We start from the raw sequence: 14,054 nt of genomic DNA, 5'->3' as shown, positions 1-14,054 counted from the left end.
GGCACATAATTATCGGGTAACGGCTAACGTATATGTTCCTTAGGTTTGCCACCTTTGGTTTTACATTTTAAAAACAATTTAGAGTTAATTTTTAAAGAAGGTACTTTTAGAGAACAAGTCGTATGTATTTAAAATACAGTGGATTTAATGACCCTGCTGGTTTTAATGACCGTAATGCATTAAAAAAAATTGCAGTAATTTTTAATGGATTATGCAAGTCACTTGTTTATTGTATTTTTATTCAATAATAAAAGGTAATTTGAAACTATGAAATCTATATCATAACTGTAACATTAAATGATCGTTTTAAAAATGCCGAAACATTTTACTCAGGTCCAACGAACTCCACACTCCCCTATGCTTTATGTTTGGTGTGTCAAGCCATGTGACGACAGCATACTCATATGTTTTTCGATTCCGGTTTGGCCCGTTGGAACGTTGTGTTGGTTAGTGCGTCATCACAGCGAAGCATATACACACCCCTCGGTATGCTCACCTACCCTTAAAATCTAGCAACTGCTGTGCTGTTGCTGGCACAGTTTCTCTCTTTCGCTCGCATCATCATCCCCGGCTCGATCACGTTTTCGTTATGCTATTTCTTTATGCGTGCCTCTCGCAGCAACGCACCAACGGCAACCGCCACTAACACGTGCGTACGCAAGCACCAATGTTGTTTTGCGTACGGAAAATGGCTCGCTCAGCCGCCCTGTTGGAAACGCGCGCGCGATCCGCGTATGATGAAGGGCAAACGCGCCAGGAGAGACATGAGTTAAAGAACAGGGAACTGGCTTAAGTCTGGTCGCCGTCTCGACACAAACACACAGGCACGCTTGGGGCAACGCGCCAGACTACGGGCATCCGGTGGAGCTCGCCATTGCAGTTCCACGCCGCGCCATTGCAGCATAGGTGCGCTGTTCGTTTAGGGGTGCGTTTTGGTTCTTTTTGTGTATTTTTCCATCAGGGAATCAAGCGTCAGTTTTTCACCCTTAAAAATCCTACCCGTAAACAGTGAAACCGTACACCAGTGGACCAGGTTTTCCTCGTGGCTTACCCCTAAAGCCTCAGATAAGGCTGTAAGAGAGAAAAAGAGAGCGTTCGCAGCTAACCTACGCACACCGATTGAGGCTTAAAGGCGCTAGGGGTGTGCTGAAAACAGATTAATCGCTCCAGTAGAGTTGCCACCGTCGGTTCTGTCTGCAGCACGTCTCCGCTAGCAGAACCATCTAAAGTGATCATTCCGTGTCCTGTGAGCCGGCAGTTTGCGTTTACGGGGTGTATGCGCATAAATTAACCCTTAAGTGCCAGTGCATTCGGCGTCAGATCCCTACGGCCATAGCAGCGCAACCAGTGTGCAACAGGAGATCAGTTTTGTCCCGAGGTGGTACACCTGCCGGGCGAGTGATTGTGTGCGAGCGTGTGTGTGTGTTTTGGGACATTTTTCCCACGTGTCAATCGATATGGAGCGCCAGCAATCTGTGCGAGGTGCAGCTCGGGCAACCGACGATCAGCAGCAATCAACACTTTTCACCGAATTACGGGCGGAAATTGCCAAGATCGACGCGAACGCGGAAACGATCACGCAGGCGTACCAAGTGCGAAAGTTCGACGAACTGTTCCGGCGGCGCGTCCGGAGCGAGTTATTAATCAAGTAGGTTTTTCTTCTCCCCCTGTGTGCTATCTGAACATCGTTTCCTCCATCATGCAGCGCATTTTTTGGGGCTTGCGAATTCGGTTTCGGAACTACGGATCGTTGGTTACATACGTTGTGTGGTTTGTGGTTAAAAGCGTCATGTTGAAGCTAACCGGTTGGACAAATGATTCACCAGCGACCGATGGACGCTTCGATAAATGCATCATGGTTGCATTGGCGCCGAAAACCAGTTTTGAGCGACAGTGACGTACGGAAAAAAACCCATCCAGGAAGGCGATCCAAGCAGGCACGGCGTTGGGGGCCGGCATCCATTGTTGATGGTGCATGTGGGAGAAAATGGCGTTCGTGGAGTTTCTTTTATTTTATCTCCACGTGAAGGCTTGGTTTTGCAGCATCGAGCACCATGCTGGAGAAAAAAAAATCGTGAAAATAATTCAATTAGTTTTTGATTACTTCGACTCAACAGCTCGATTTGATTAGGAGCGCAGTTGGGTGTTGACAATCGGCAGCGAGATGGAGACATTGATTAACACCTTTCCGTTGGGTAGGGCATGATAAGGGATTGGTTAGCGTAGAAGTGCTCTCGCTTCGTTTGGCTTGAAAATGAATGAAAACGCAACTGGAAAGTCACGATTTTGCCCCACCTGTCCTTCGCGGAGGTTAAGCTTGATAGCGACATGCTTGTGGCTTCCCAAGCCAAAAATAGCGAAAAAAGAACTCGTCGTAATCACGCTCACGGTTCATTCTGGTTTGCTGGTTTTATTTGTGTTTTTTTTTTCGCCTATACCATCCAAGGTGCTGGTTGTTGTTTACGATGTTTTAACCCCCCCAAAGATGGGCCCCACACAGCCACGATTGAGAGGCATTATCGTGCTGGCGTTGCTAAACCTCGAATACCTTTGGAAAGCGCATTATGTGTTGTTCTATCGAGTGCGCTGTTTGTTTTGCGTACGGGGTGCTTTGATAACGACTACAGCGATAGGGTTTACACGAGGTACATTCACAGAAATTGAGTGGCACTAAACAAACGTGTAGTTCAACAGCAAGCTACTCGTAGTAGTGGTGATGTGGAAAAATTTACTCTTTATCTGGGGTAGTTGAGGGGTTTAAAAAACCACAAATTAGTAAAAATCACGCATTTTAATGTCTCTTTAAATGGATATAGGGTTTTTTTTCCAGACAGATGGTAGCTTGCGTCCAATTAACTCCGTTTTTCATTTTCTCCATTTTCCTTTCTCTTGATGTTGAAACTGAGTTTTGGGTGACATAAAACGTACATTTTCATTTTTCCCTACGCCTGGGGTTGCCTTTAATTTATTGATGAATTCATAGAGGAAAAACTAAGCTATCTTTTGAGGCGATATATCAGGCGGTTACGATCAGTTGTTTTCCCACAGTGCTATCTACGAAATCAATGAAAGACAACAATGGAAAATAGGGTTTTGCTCTCGATCATCGACGCTAACGTTGGCATTAATGATACGAATGAGGTGATTTAAATTTTCACTAATTATGAACCACTCTATCCGTATATTTATACAAAAATCAACAGCTTACGTCACATACTATTTTTTTACCACGGACACATAAGAACGTTTGGAAAGCTGTCTAAATATGTGGATTATTCGTTGGGGCCATAACAAATTTCAACTAGATGTTTTAAATTTAAAACATTCCCCACCATTTACTTTCATTGCCTCGTATTTTCGATATAAAACGATACAGAACACATGTTTGCCTCTCATGGTTTCCGTATCAGACAACGTTTTCAAAACAACTCACCCGCTGGTTGAATGTCACCACAAGCCGGCGCGGTATTTGCATGACTCACTTGCGTAAGCGCACACGCGCGGCAGCACGTGGCCATGAAAGTGCACGTGTTTAGTATCGTCGACAAAACAAGCGCTCGTTTTGAAACGTAGGTTAGCGAAGAAAGAGAAGAAACAGTTTTGAAAATCACATTTTGTGAGATTCCTTAAAGGTTAAGGTGCTACTTTTACTTGATTTTTTCTCCCCCACGTTGATTGATGGAGACGCCTGGTCATTGGTTGAGACAGTTAAACTAATTTCTCTTTCTCTACTCTTCCATTCGCTCTCACAGTGATCTCTTTCAGTACTTCAATGAGGAGGCTCTCTCGGACGAAACGTTTGCTCAACAGCTGGCAATCGTGTTCGCTACTCGGCAATTGGGCGACGCCAGGTTACAGACCACGAACCTGCGCAACACGTGGATTGAAATACTGGAGAAGAACTTCCTCGGTGCCAAGGCGCTCAAGCAACAGAACGTCCAGCGGTTCTACAACTCGGTAACGCTGCTGGGAAATTACTACAACCGAAAGATGGTTGCGCTCGGCAGCAGGATCGCCATCCTTGGGGAGTCGCTGATGTCTTTGCTTAACTCCGAGCTGGAGGCAGAAATCGACAAAGCATGCCATAATCCGGGTCACCGGATCGATCCGGACTTCACAAAGCTTCTGCTGTCGCAGATTACTCTGAACGGAGCGATCGGTAAGGTGGACATGCCGAAAGAAACGAACACTTTGCTGTTCACGATGCGGAAGGCGTTGATCGTTGTGCCGAACCTTTGTATGCAAGCGAAAGCTTTCCTGTTAATGGCCATTGATATGTACTATGGCACGCTCGACGAGAATTTGCTGGACCAGCTGTACACCAAGTACATCGTGAAACCGGCTGAACCAGCACATCCTGTGGTTGTAGTAGGCGCTGAAACGTGCGAACCGGTTCAAACGGTTCAAGCCTTACCGCGAGAAGAACCATCGGTGATAAACGGAGGCAAACACACGCCGGAAAATGAAGCTTGTGACACGAAGACGAGGAGGCGAGGTGGTAGATCGAACCGTGCAGGGGGAGGAGGTGGAAAGGGAAAGTCCCCGGTTCGCACAACGAGCGACAAGGAAAATAAACGCCGTCCCGTACAGCCAAAGGTTGCGTTGGGAAGGAAATCTACTGCCCCGGAATTTGATGACCGCAACATTCGAGCGCAAGAGGACACCAACAGAGTGGGTTCAATCAAGCGTGAAACGCCCACAACACCGACGAAGACTAATCCTCCCACCCCAAGTCAACCTCGTTCACCCGCCAAAAAAGGACTCTCGCCAAGAATGGAAAAACTCGCCGTACCACCGAAGATAACGGTCACCTGTTCGACACCCTCACCAAAGCGCACAAACCAGGAAAAATCTTCTCCTACGTCACCCCGGGCTGTGCTCGGTCCGTCGATTGCGAGGCAGAAGCAACAGATCCCACCAAATAGTCCAACACCTTCTCGGGAAGGACGACAGACGGGGAAGAATGGACCTTCTCAGGTTTCCCGTGGCCACCAATCGACCACATCCCTGGGAATGGAATCGGGAAGGTCGGTGAACATTCCTAGACTTGAAACGCTTTCACTTAATGACAGCTCCCGTGGACGCGATGTAGTGCAAATGCCCGCGAAACCAGCCACATCCATATGTCCGAAAACTCCCGCAACGGAACCGGATCGAGCGGCCGGTACGAGCACCTTGCGCACAACGGTACGAGAGCCCAATGGTCATTCGAAAGGACACGAATCCGTCCCTGCGGAGAAACACAAACAAACGCAAGTGTACTTTCAAGATGATCACCTGGATTTCCCCTCCTTTGTAGCGATGCTTTCTGGTGAGGGCGATTCGCCTAAGAAAGCGAATCCCTACACAAAATCCTTTCTCTCGTTTTTGACGAGCAAGTAAACAATCGAGCTGTTTCGGAAGGAAGGTCGTATTTGAAGAGAAATTGTTGCGTAGAAACAAACTATTGAATAAAGACGAACAATTGTACATAGTAGTTATAGCTTTCGGTTCGGAGTTATAACATAACACGATAATTGTGATGGTTTTCTTACCTTAGAATTAACAAGAAAGAACAGGCGAATATATTGTGCGATCTTTGAGACATATATGCATAACAGCACGAGTTTGGTTGACATACACTTATTTAAATAACCAACTAGATCAAGCTTTAAACAATCTTTCTTTCAGATGTCCTTGATGTATCGTTTGGATGTTCTCCTGGCGTTTCGGTCGGTTTTAACAGGCGTTATTTAGAACCTTCACATTTCACTACTCACATCCTTGCCAGTTATCCTTGTGTTCAGAAGCTTGAGATTCGTTGACAATTTAAATTTAGTCACACCCTTCTCATAGAGCAGAGTGGCGCAGTGGAAGCGTGCTGGGCCCATAACCCAGAGGTCCGTAGATCGAAACTACGTTCTGCTAAGGATGAAGTTATTAAAAGGATAATTGAAATATCCACTTTTTTATGCATAAGCACTAATGGCGAATTTGAAAGATGCGATTTCGATAAATATTCCACAGATAACAAACAAACGACGTGTAAAACATAAAATTGTATAACTTTTTACATTGAAACCATAGATTTCGGACTTATAGCATAAAAACCCCAACAGTTCGTATTCCGCAACTGTTCCCATATTTCGGCAACTGTTTGTATAAAAACACGACTGCTTGTGTTTGGTTTTGTTTTTGTATTGTTTTAGCTAGATTTAATAATGTTTCATTTTCAAACTCTACCCTGCTCAACGCCTCAAATGCCGTAATAACCGCCTTCTTACCACGAACCTCCTAGAGTTATACAATACGCCCTTCATTGCAATTTTCCTATCTTGGATGCTGTGAGAAAAGTGCTGGATAATGCGATGAAACGAATCGGGCCACCGGGTACAATTTACTTCGTTTTACTCTATTCACCTGAGCCCGCTGGGAAGGGAATTTGTCTAGCATAGTTAACACGGGTCGTAGGTGAAACCTCCTCTAATCTTGGGTTCCGGTCCTGGTTGCTCCTTAATATAGCTAATTACAACGGTGTTCAACAACCGACGGTCTCGCAGCATCAAGAAGCTCGTACGTTCGATTAATGCCTAGGAGAGAATACTGCCGAGTTGAGTAATTTCGTGTGATCGCAGGTGTAATGATGTCACAGCAATGATAGCAATGATAGCATGAAGAGAAAGCCCGGTCGGATCTGTGCCTTACTGCAGGTGTAGTTTGATAGGGGTGTTCTACTTTTTGTCCATTTCATTCCGTTTGCTTAGCTTGCCAAAACGGCATCCAGATCATTCGGAGCACCGATATCCCTCACTCCGCAAGGGTATTGCTTCCGGCGAATGGAAAGCAAAGCTTGTCCAGCCAGTCCGTTACGACCTGGGAGAGACCTATAGGGGGGCAAAAGCTCTCACACTAGCCCCTGGTACTAGTTGGGGGCTTTTACGGGCGCGCTGACTTATGCGAAACATGGAGTAAACCACGTGGAACAGAACAAGATGTGAGATTAAGGACATGCATGGACAGATGGATTTCTTTTGCGTTTGCTTTACTTTTCGGTGTATGTATTCAACATTATTCGCCTGGTTGCGCCTCTTACGATTTTCTCTATGCTAACCGTTTTAAACTATAGCAATCCTTTATGAATAGAAATTTACAACCGCAAGATACCGAATCACTCTACATAAACACATATTTATATAATTCTCAATCAAAAGTTACAACAAAATAAACCCCCTCTTTGATTGAGAGGGCGAACAAAAGAAATAAAAAATCAAACGTTAACGTACTAGCAATAGACACATAGTTTACAGAGTAAAATGCACATAAAATGTCATAATCCAAAGGAAACGGAAACAAAAGCAAGATAAGGGAACAGCAGTTCTTGGCGCTAGGTTTTGTTTTACTTCCGTTGAGCCACTTGTATTGACCGGAAAGGATGCACAAAAAGCATTGCACTTAGCACTCGCACGCACAAACTACCCTAGTCTTTCGCGTTGCCTGGTGCACGATTCTAAATGGAGAGATGGTGGTTACATCTTCCCATCGTGTTCAATCATCGGTTGCATGTTATCATCCTAGCAGTTAAAAATGTTTCACAGTACGTAAAATAGACATTACAGTAGTATGTTGGCTGATGCGAGAATTGTTTTTAAAAGTGGCCGATCGTATCGATTCGACGAATGAACACACCGTCCTGTTTGGACTGTCGGGCTCAATGGAGCATTGATGCTTAATAGTTGTGTTTTTGTTCTTGTAATTTCATCTAAATCTTCCTGCTTTCACATGCCTTTCGATTTATCACCGCACTAAACACAGGATGAGAAAGGGTTAGTAAAATTCAACGGTAACGTCACAGTCTACAGAATCGGTACAAACGAAAGGAACGGAAAAGGATGAACTGAACGTTGAACTAAAACTCCAGCTAACCGTATTTAACAGCAGGAAAAAGGATAGAAGATCCGTTTCCTAAACGCAAACATGCAACATGATAATAATATTATAGCGTAGAGGTATAAATACAATCACTCGTACGACAAAACATTTACTTTGAGTCACTTATGGTAATCAATAACTAGGGTATCGTCGTACGAGTTCTTTTAGAAAAATTGAAAACCATATCCGCCCTTTCGATGGTGTTGTTCCTGCTGTTGCCGCTTCTGCATAGCCATCGTCTTTTCCTGCTATAGCAAGTTGTTTATCTGTCCCATCTAGCCATACAGAAAATACAGCAAGTCGTTAGTAATGCGAATAAACGAATCATCACTCCACAGCTAACTACCTACCAATGATCTCCGATGGGCTTCCTTTTCTATGACCACCTGCGTCTGCTGGGGCGAAAACTTCAGAACGGCTGCTATCACTTTGACCAGGGTGCTGTTGTTGCCGGTTACGCTTCCACTGAGATACTGCAATAGATCGTTTAAAAGGATGGAATGAATATCGGTCGTTGAACACTCTTTCGTTGGAGCTGAGAAGCTAGCATTAGAAGAATAGACGTAAAAAAGGACATTTGCTCTTCTGCACGCACCTGGAATAGAATGTTTCGTAAGTACTCGAATTCCGTGTTGGCGGCGATTCCTTCATTGTGATGCATGGATACCTTGGAACGAGAACAAAAGGTAACAGTTAGGACAGGTATGCATCTTCGCCATACGATCGTTCCAGCTTACCAGCGTTTCGTCCAACTGCCGCGACAGCTTATCATTGGCTAGCTTCAGCCGTTCGTTCGATTGCTCCAGGATGAGATAGTTCTCGCATTTCTGCTCCAGAAACAGGTTCCGGTTGGAGACGTCCTGCACCTCGTGCATGATCTTCTTCAATTTGTTCTCCAGCTCTTCCTTTTTATTACGCAACTCGTCGTACGACTGCTGCTGTTCGAGCGATCTGACTTGATCCGGTTCCTGGTCGCTGGCTGGATCGGCAGATGGTGGATCGCGTTTCAGCTGCTCAATTTCCATTTCGAAACGCCGCACGGTTTGCTCCGTTTCGGTCGTAAAATCTGCCAGCCGGACACGCAGCTCTTCGTTATCCTTTTCCAGCTTTTCCTTGTCCGCCCGAAGCTCTTTCTGGAACTGTTCGAACTCCTCCTGCCGGAGTTTGCTTTCATCAAGCGCGCCTTGTTTGCGCTTTTCGTCGTCCTGATCGCGCGCTTCTTTTTCTTTCTCCAGTCGCAGCTTTTCCTCTTCCAAAATGATGTTCTCTGCTCGCACCTGTTTCAGTTGCTCCTCGAGAGCTTCCCGTTTGGCTAATAATGTTTGGTTTTCATCAGCAAACTTCTCATTACACTCTTTCCTGATGCGTTCTGTAAGCTCCTCCGCAGCCGTCCGATGGCTCTGCTCGAGGTTTTCCTCGCGCTGCCGATGGTCTGCTTCCTGTTTCTTTTCCTTCGCCACGAACTCGTTGATCAGCTTCGTAATCTCTTGATCACGTTCTTCCAGCATCGCCTCAGTTTGGCTCTGCTTCGTGCGCACCGTTGCCAGCTCCGCGTCCTTGGATGTTAGCCGGCCTTTGGCTTCCTGCAATTCTCCCTGCAGTTGCTTGGTGAAGGTGTTCAGATACTCGTTCTCGATTTTCACCTCCTCATAGCTAGCGAGACGTTTCTCGAGATCGGTCGCGTTACGTCCGAGCGATTGCTTTTCCTTTGCCAGCTCCTCCATCTGCTTCTGCAGCGCATCGTTTTGGTCCATCAGTCTTCGCTTGTCGCTCTCCAGCAGCACCTTCAGCTCGCTGTGCTTCCCCTTGAGGTAGTCGTTCTCGCTACGCATCTTCGCCAGCTCTTCCTCGAGGCATTTATTGGTGTCAAGCACGCACAGCTTCTCCTTTTCTCGAGCTTCCATCGCATCCTGCAACGATCGATGCTGGTGATCAAGCAGCTCTTTCTCGTCGAACAGACGCGCGTGATCACCGGTACATTGACTGAGCTGCTCTTCGAGGCGGCCGCTTCGTTCCGATTCCGACTTAGAGCGATCTTCCGCCTCACGTAGGGCTACGGTGAGTTTTTTCAGTTCTTCCGCTGTTCGGCGACTGCTCTCTTCCAGTAGGCAATTCTTTTCGGCAAGCTGCGAATTCTCGCACTCCACCTGTTGCAGCTTCGTCTCGTGCTCCTTCAACTTCGCCTGGAGCTTACCAAGCGTGTCCTTTTCGAGCTTCACTCGCACCTCACAGTGTTCCCGTTGTAGCTTTTCGATTTTCTCCTCTAGCGACTGCTTTTCTTCCAGCAGCTTGGAATGTGCATCCTTGACGTCTGTTAGCTGTTCCTCGAGACGACCGATTTCCTGCAGAATGTTCGTGACCTGCGCCTTCAGTTCCGTCTTCTCGCGGATCTCGCGTTCAAGGGTTTTTTCTAGGTCACGTTTTTCCCCACGGATGGTTTCGATCTTCGATCGGAGACTGGTACCCTCCGCCTCGAGGTCGCTCTTTTCCTTGTGAGCGCTCTCCAGCTTATCGACGAGCTCGTCCCGCTTTTCGGATAATCGCCGATTTTCCTCTGACTTTAGTTCCAACACGTGGTTTAGATCACGTGTCGTTTCAAGCAGCTTCGCTTCGGCCTCAGCCATGGAGGCACGCATCGACTCTTGCAGTGATCGAAGCGCTTCCGATTCGGAGTTCTCGTTAATGATCTTCAAGTTGCGTACTTCCTCCGTTAATGTTTGTTTCTGGCCAGTGAGTTGTTTCACTTCTTGCCGCACCTGTTTCAGTTCCTTAGACAGTTCATCGTTCGTCGCCCGGAGTGTGGCCTTCTCTTCCGTTAGCTTCTTTTGCTTACCATTCACCTTCTCGTACCGCTCTTCCAATTGTTCTAGCTGCACCGATACGGCTTGCAAACTGGCCTCGTTGCTCTTTTTGTCGCGATCGTGCAGTTCCTTCGCAGCGTCCAGCGCTTTCGTCAGCTCGAGCAGCTTTTCCTGATCGAGGGATTGCGTTTTGCGGAAAGCGGCAATCTCTTCTTCTGCCTGCAACTGTTTAGCTCGCGTTTCTTCGCGTTCTTTTGCATCACCCGCCAATTGTTGCTGCTGTAGCCGTTCGATTTCCCGTTCACGCCCTGCTAGCTGACTCTCAGTTTGCTGCACTTTCCGCTCAAGTTCGTCGCGCGCCGATTGCACATCGGAGAGCTGAGTTTCTTTCTCGAGCAACTGTTTTTTGATCTCGGCAACGTACTCGTTCGAGCTGTCCTCGCGCTTTTTAGCATCCTCTAGCTCCAGTTTTAACGCATCTAAATCGTCCTGCTTATCGAGGGATTGCGCCGTTTTTTGCAAATCCTGGACCTGCACAAGCAAGCCATCCTTCTCCTGCGCCATTGCCGAAAACTTTGCTTCTAGTTCGGTCGCTTTCTTCAGCAATTCGCTCTTCTCGTAATCCAGCGTTAGTCCAGTCGCTTTCAGCTGCTGCTTGTCTTTTTCTAGCTCCATAATCGTGCGCTCGAAGTCGATAAACTTTGACTCGAGTTTGTTTTTCTGCTCGTTGCACGTGCTCAGCGTGCTTTCGAGCTCCTTCACCTTGCCGGCAACTTTGCGAACCTCGGACAACTCCTTTCCGAGCCCGTCTTTCTCCAGTAGCGTTTGCTTCATGTTCTTCTCCAAGCTCGTCAGCTGCTCCTTCAGTTTGCGTACTTCGGCCTCCTTCGCTTCCAGCTCCGAATGGATAGCCATCTTGTTCTCCGCGATCGTGATCGTGTGTTCTTCTTCGCGTTTCGTCAGCTCGCTCACTTCGAGGCTAAGAACGGCCTTCTGCCGGAGCTCGTCGTTCAGCTTCGACTCGAGAGCCTTTATCCGTTCTTCGAGTGGACCAGTATCCCGCACCGGGATCCCGTGAACGTCGTTTCCGTTGGTACCGTCTTCCCCGGTAAGTGAAATTAGATCCTTCTCTCCGCCACTTATGTTTCCATTCTCTCCCACTAATTCAAGCTTCGAGCGAAGGGTTTTCACCACACACTGCAGTTCATCGATCTCCATCCGAAGGGCCGAATCAAGGTGCGCTTTTGCTTGCTGCTCCAGGACGCATTGCTCGCGCAGCTCACTCATCCGCCTAAGGGCCTTGTCCTGCGTTTCGACCAGCACCGCCCGTGCCTTGGTGTTATCCTTTTCGAGCTCCCGGTATCGTCGGGCAAGTTCCGTGTAACGCTCTCGGTACTTCTGGTACCGATCGAGTGCCTTCTTGTATGCCTGGAACAATTTGTCTTTGCTCACGAGATCGAGCTGATTTGCGTTGGCGCTACCGGCGACCGATTCCGTTTCACTTGCCGACACGTCCACATCCGTTTCGAGGTGATATATTGCGGGTGAATCGTACGCCGGGAGACGAAACGAAATGTCGCTTGCCATTGACGAATTCGATAGCCGGCGGTTGCGCGGCTGCTGTGTCGCGGATCCGGTTGAAGAGTTTCCGGCTACCGAACCCGGAGTTGTGGCCGTGGTTGAAGGGGAGATACCATTGTTGAGGCTGGTATTCGAGAGCACCGAACTGTTGCCGGATGCATTCGACAGGGTGTTCGTTGGCTGGACGGGAGTGCTCGTAGCGGAATTTCCTTTCAGTGGAGAATTTTGCGGAGTATCTGAAATGTAACATAGACTTGTTAATACTGTGGATCTTATGATTAGAGAAAAGCGCAAGTAAATAATTTCGTACCATCTTCCGTGATGCTAAAGAAATTTTCGCTACCAGAGACCTCAGAAGTGGTGGAAGAAGCAGAACTAACAGCAGCCTGCAAAAACAATGTGATCAGTCAATAGAGAATAGAAATAAAAACGCGAATGTTGTATGAATTTAATGAAGGCTAATTACTAGGACATTTAAATGGGCCTGTATTTCATTGCTCCTTAAAGGTTTATATTCAAATTAAGATTAAGATGAGCATATCTTATTCTTCCACGTCAACCTCACCAAACACCCGTAACATGCTAATCATTCTCATCGGAGCGATGACCCTGTTCCAGTTGAGCGCAGCAGGCGTAGTACACCCACCACAGTAGCCGATTGTGGGGAGTTTGGCGTGCTGACCAAAGTAAACAACATAAGCATCTCTCGTAATTCTCGGAGTCACAGCAGGCCAAACGATGCAGGTTCTTGGCACACCTCCCGGAGAGGGATGATGCATGTTAGCATAAAAGGGGTTACACGATGGGTGGTCAAGTGTATGATGAGCTACAACTGGTTACAAATTGTTTCCTTCTTCGTGACGCGTGGAGTGGTAAGGATTAATAGAAGCACACCCAGATACGATCGCAACGTATAATGTCGATTTCAGTAATATGGTAGAAACATGAAACCTGGGTTAGAAAGAATGCAAGAACGTCTCTATTGCGACGAAATGACCAATGACCATAGGGTGTGAAACGGCACACTATTACGAAAGCAGCTGGATTGCAAAAGGGTACAACGCCATGGTTAACACCAACGTTAGCTTACCTGCAACCCTTTCGATATTTGCTCGAACCGTTGCGGGGATTGTTTGACCTCCTCGGCGATTTTGTCCTTAAGTTTTTTGAACATTTTGCCCGTGTTTGCGTTGTATTCTTTGGACGGTTGTCAACGTTAAACCAAGCGTAGGTGTTCTCCTGCACCGAAGCCGTGTGCAAGGTAAAACCTCACCCACAACTCACTCCACAAGCACGGAATGCAGTGTTTGCGAACAAGAAGGTGCAGTAGTACCGTTGTGGCTGTGATTTGCAGAGATTTCGGACAGCCCCCGATTACATTGCACTCCACCCCGACACGGCCCTGCGCGAACGACGCTGGGCGGGGGTCACCGAAATAATCGCCGTTTCGGGACACCGAACACCGGACCGTATTTTGGCGACACTCTTCGTTCGCTACGGACAACTCCGGACCGAGGGAAGGTAAAACTACGTGTAAGAAAATTTTCTCACTTTCTTCCTTCGTTGCTCTCGTTTGGTTGACAGCTTGACCTAACCCAACTGTTGTCAAAATTAGTGCCACCCTTGAATGATTGTTTTGCTTTTATGAATACCACCGTATTTCCAAACATGGTTTAAAATGTGCTTTACCAATCCGAAAATGAAAGCAAAATTTAAAGATAATTTTTATGTTGATCTAAATGATCAAATACGCGTTGTATACTC

General features: G+C 47.0%; 2 protein-coding genes and 1 non-coding gene across 3 annotated transcripts; 2 read left to right on the top strand and 1 right to left on the bottom strand.

Moving 5' to 3' along the window:
• Positions 1-1,457: 1,457 nt before the first annotated feature.
• LOC128724948 (uncharacterized) lies at positions 1,458-5,382 on the top strand. The gene is made up of 2 exons (XM_053818670.1): positions 1,458-1,648; positions 3,753-5,382. Exons 1-2 carry the CDS (start codon positions 1,458-1,460, stop codon positions 5,380-5,382), a joined length of 1,821 nt encoding a protein of 606 aa, XP_053674645.1.
• Positions 5,383-5,835: 453 nt separating this feature from the next.
• On the top strand, positions 5,836-5,907 carry Trnam-cau (transfer RNA methionine (anticodon CAU)). The gene has a single exon. It is a non-coding gene; the product is annotated as a tRNA-Met (tRNA).
• Positions 5,908-6,166: 259 nt separating this feature from the next.
• Positions 6,167-13,464, bottom strand: LOC128727620 (golgin subfamily A member 4). Its single transcript, XM_053821548.1, has 6 exons — positions 13,381-13,464; positions 12,601-12,676; positions 8,646-12,526; positions 8,504-8,575; positions 8,259-8,381; positions 6,167-8,183 (listed from the first exon to the last, which is right to left on the bottom strand). The coding sequence occupies exons 1-6, from the start codon at positions 13,462-13,464 to the stop codon at positions 8,157-8,159; spliced, it is 4,263 nt and encodes a 1,420-aa protein (XP_053677523.1). The 3' UTR covers positions 6,167-8,156.
• Positions 13,465-14,054: the final 590 nt, after the last annotated feature.

The sequence above is a fragment of the Anopheles nili genome, chromosome 3, assembly GCF_943737925.1.
Source record: "Anopheles nili chromosome 3, idAnoNiliSN_F5_01, whole genome shotgun sequence".
Lineage (NCBI taxonomy): Eukaryota > Metazoa > Arthropoda > Insecta > Diptera > Culicidae > Anopheles > Anopheles nili.
Note: the sequence above shows the minus strand (reverse complement) of the source record. Positions and strands in the feature narration are given on the sequence as shown.

What these genes read in the sequence shown, in the direction of transcription:
- LOC128727620 (XM_053821548.1), bottom strand. Translation starts at nt 13,464, where the DNA reads ATGTTCAAAAAACTTAAGGACAAAATCGCCGAGGAGGTCAAACAATCC. An exon ending in CTTTAGCATCACGGAAGATG is followed by an intron (nt 12,527 to 12,600) that starts GTACGAAATTAT and finishes GTTACATTTCAG; the next exon opens with ATACTCCGCAAAATTCTCCA. An exon ending in GGCAGTTGGACGAAACGCTG is followed by an intron (nt 8,576 to 8,645) that starts GTAAGCTGGAAC and finishes TCTCGTTCCAAG; the next exon opens with GTATCCATGCATCACAATGA.
- LOC128724948 (XM_053818670.1), top strand. Translation starts at nt 1,458, where the DNA reads ATGGAGCGCCAGCAATCTGTGCGAGGTGCAGCTCGGGCAACCGACGAT. An exon ending in CGGAGCGAGTTATTAATCAA is followed by an intron (nt 1,649 to 3,752) that starts GTAGGTTTTTCT and finishes TCGCTCTCACAG; the next exon opens with TGATCTCTTTCAGTACTTCA.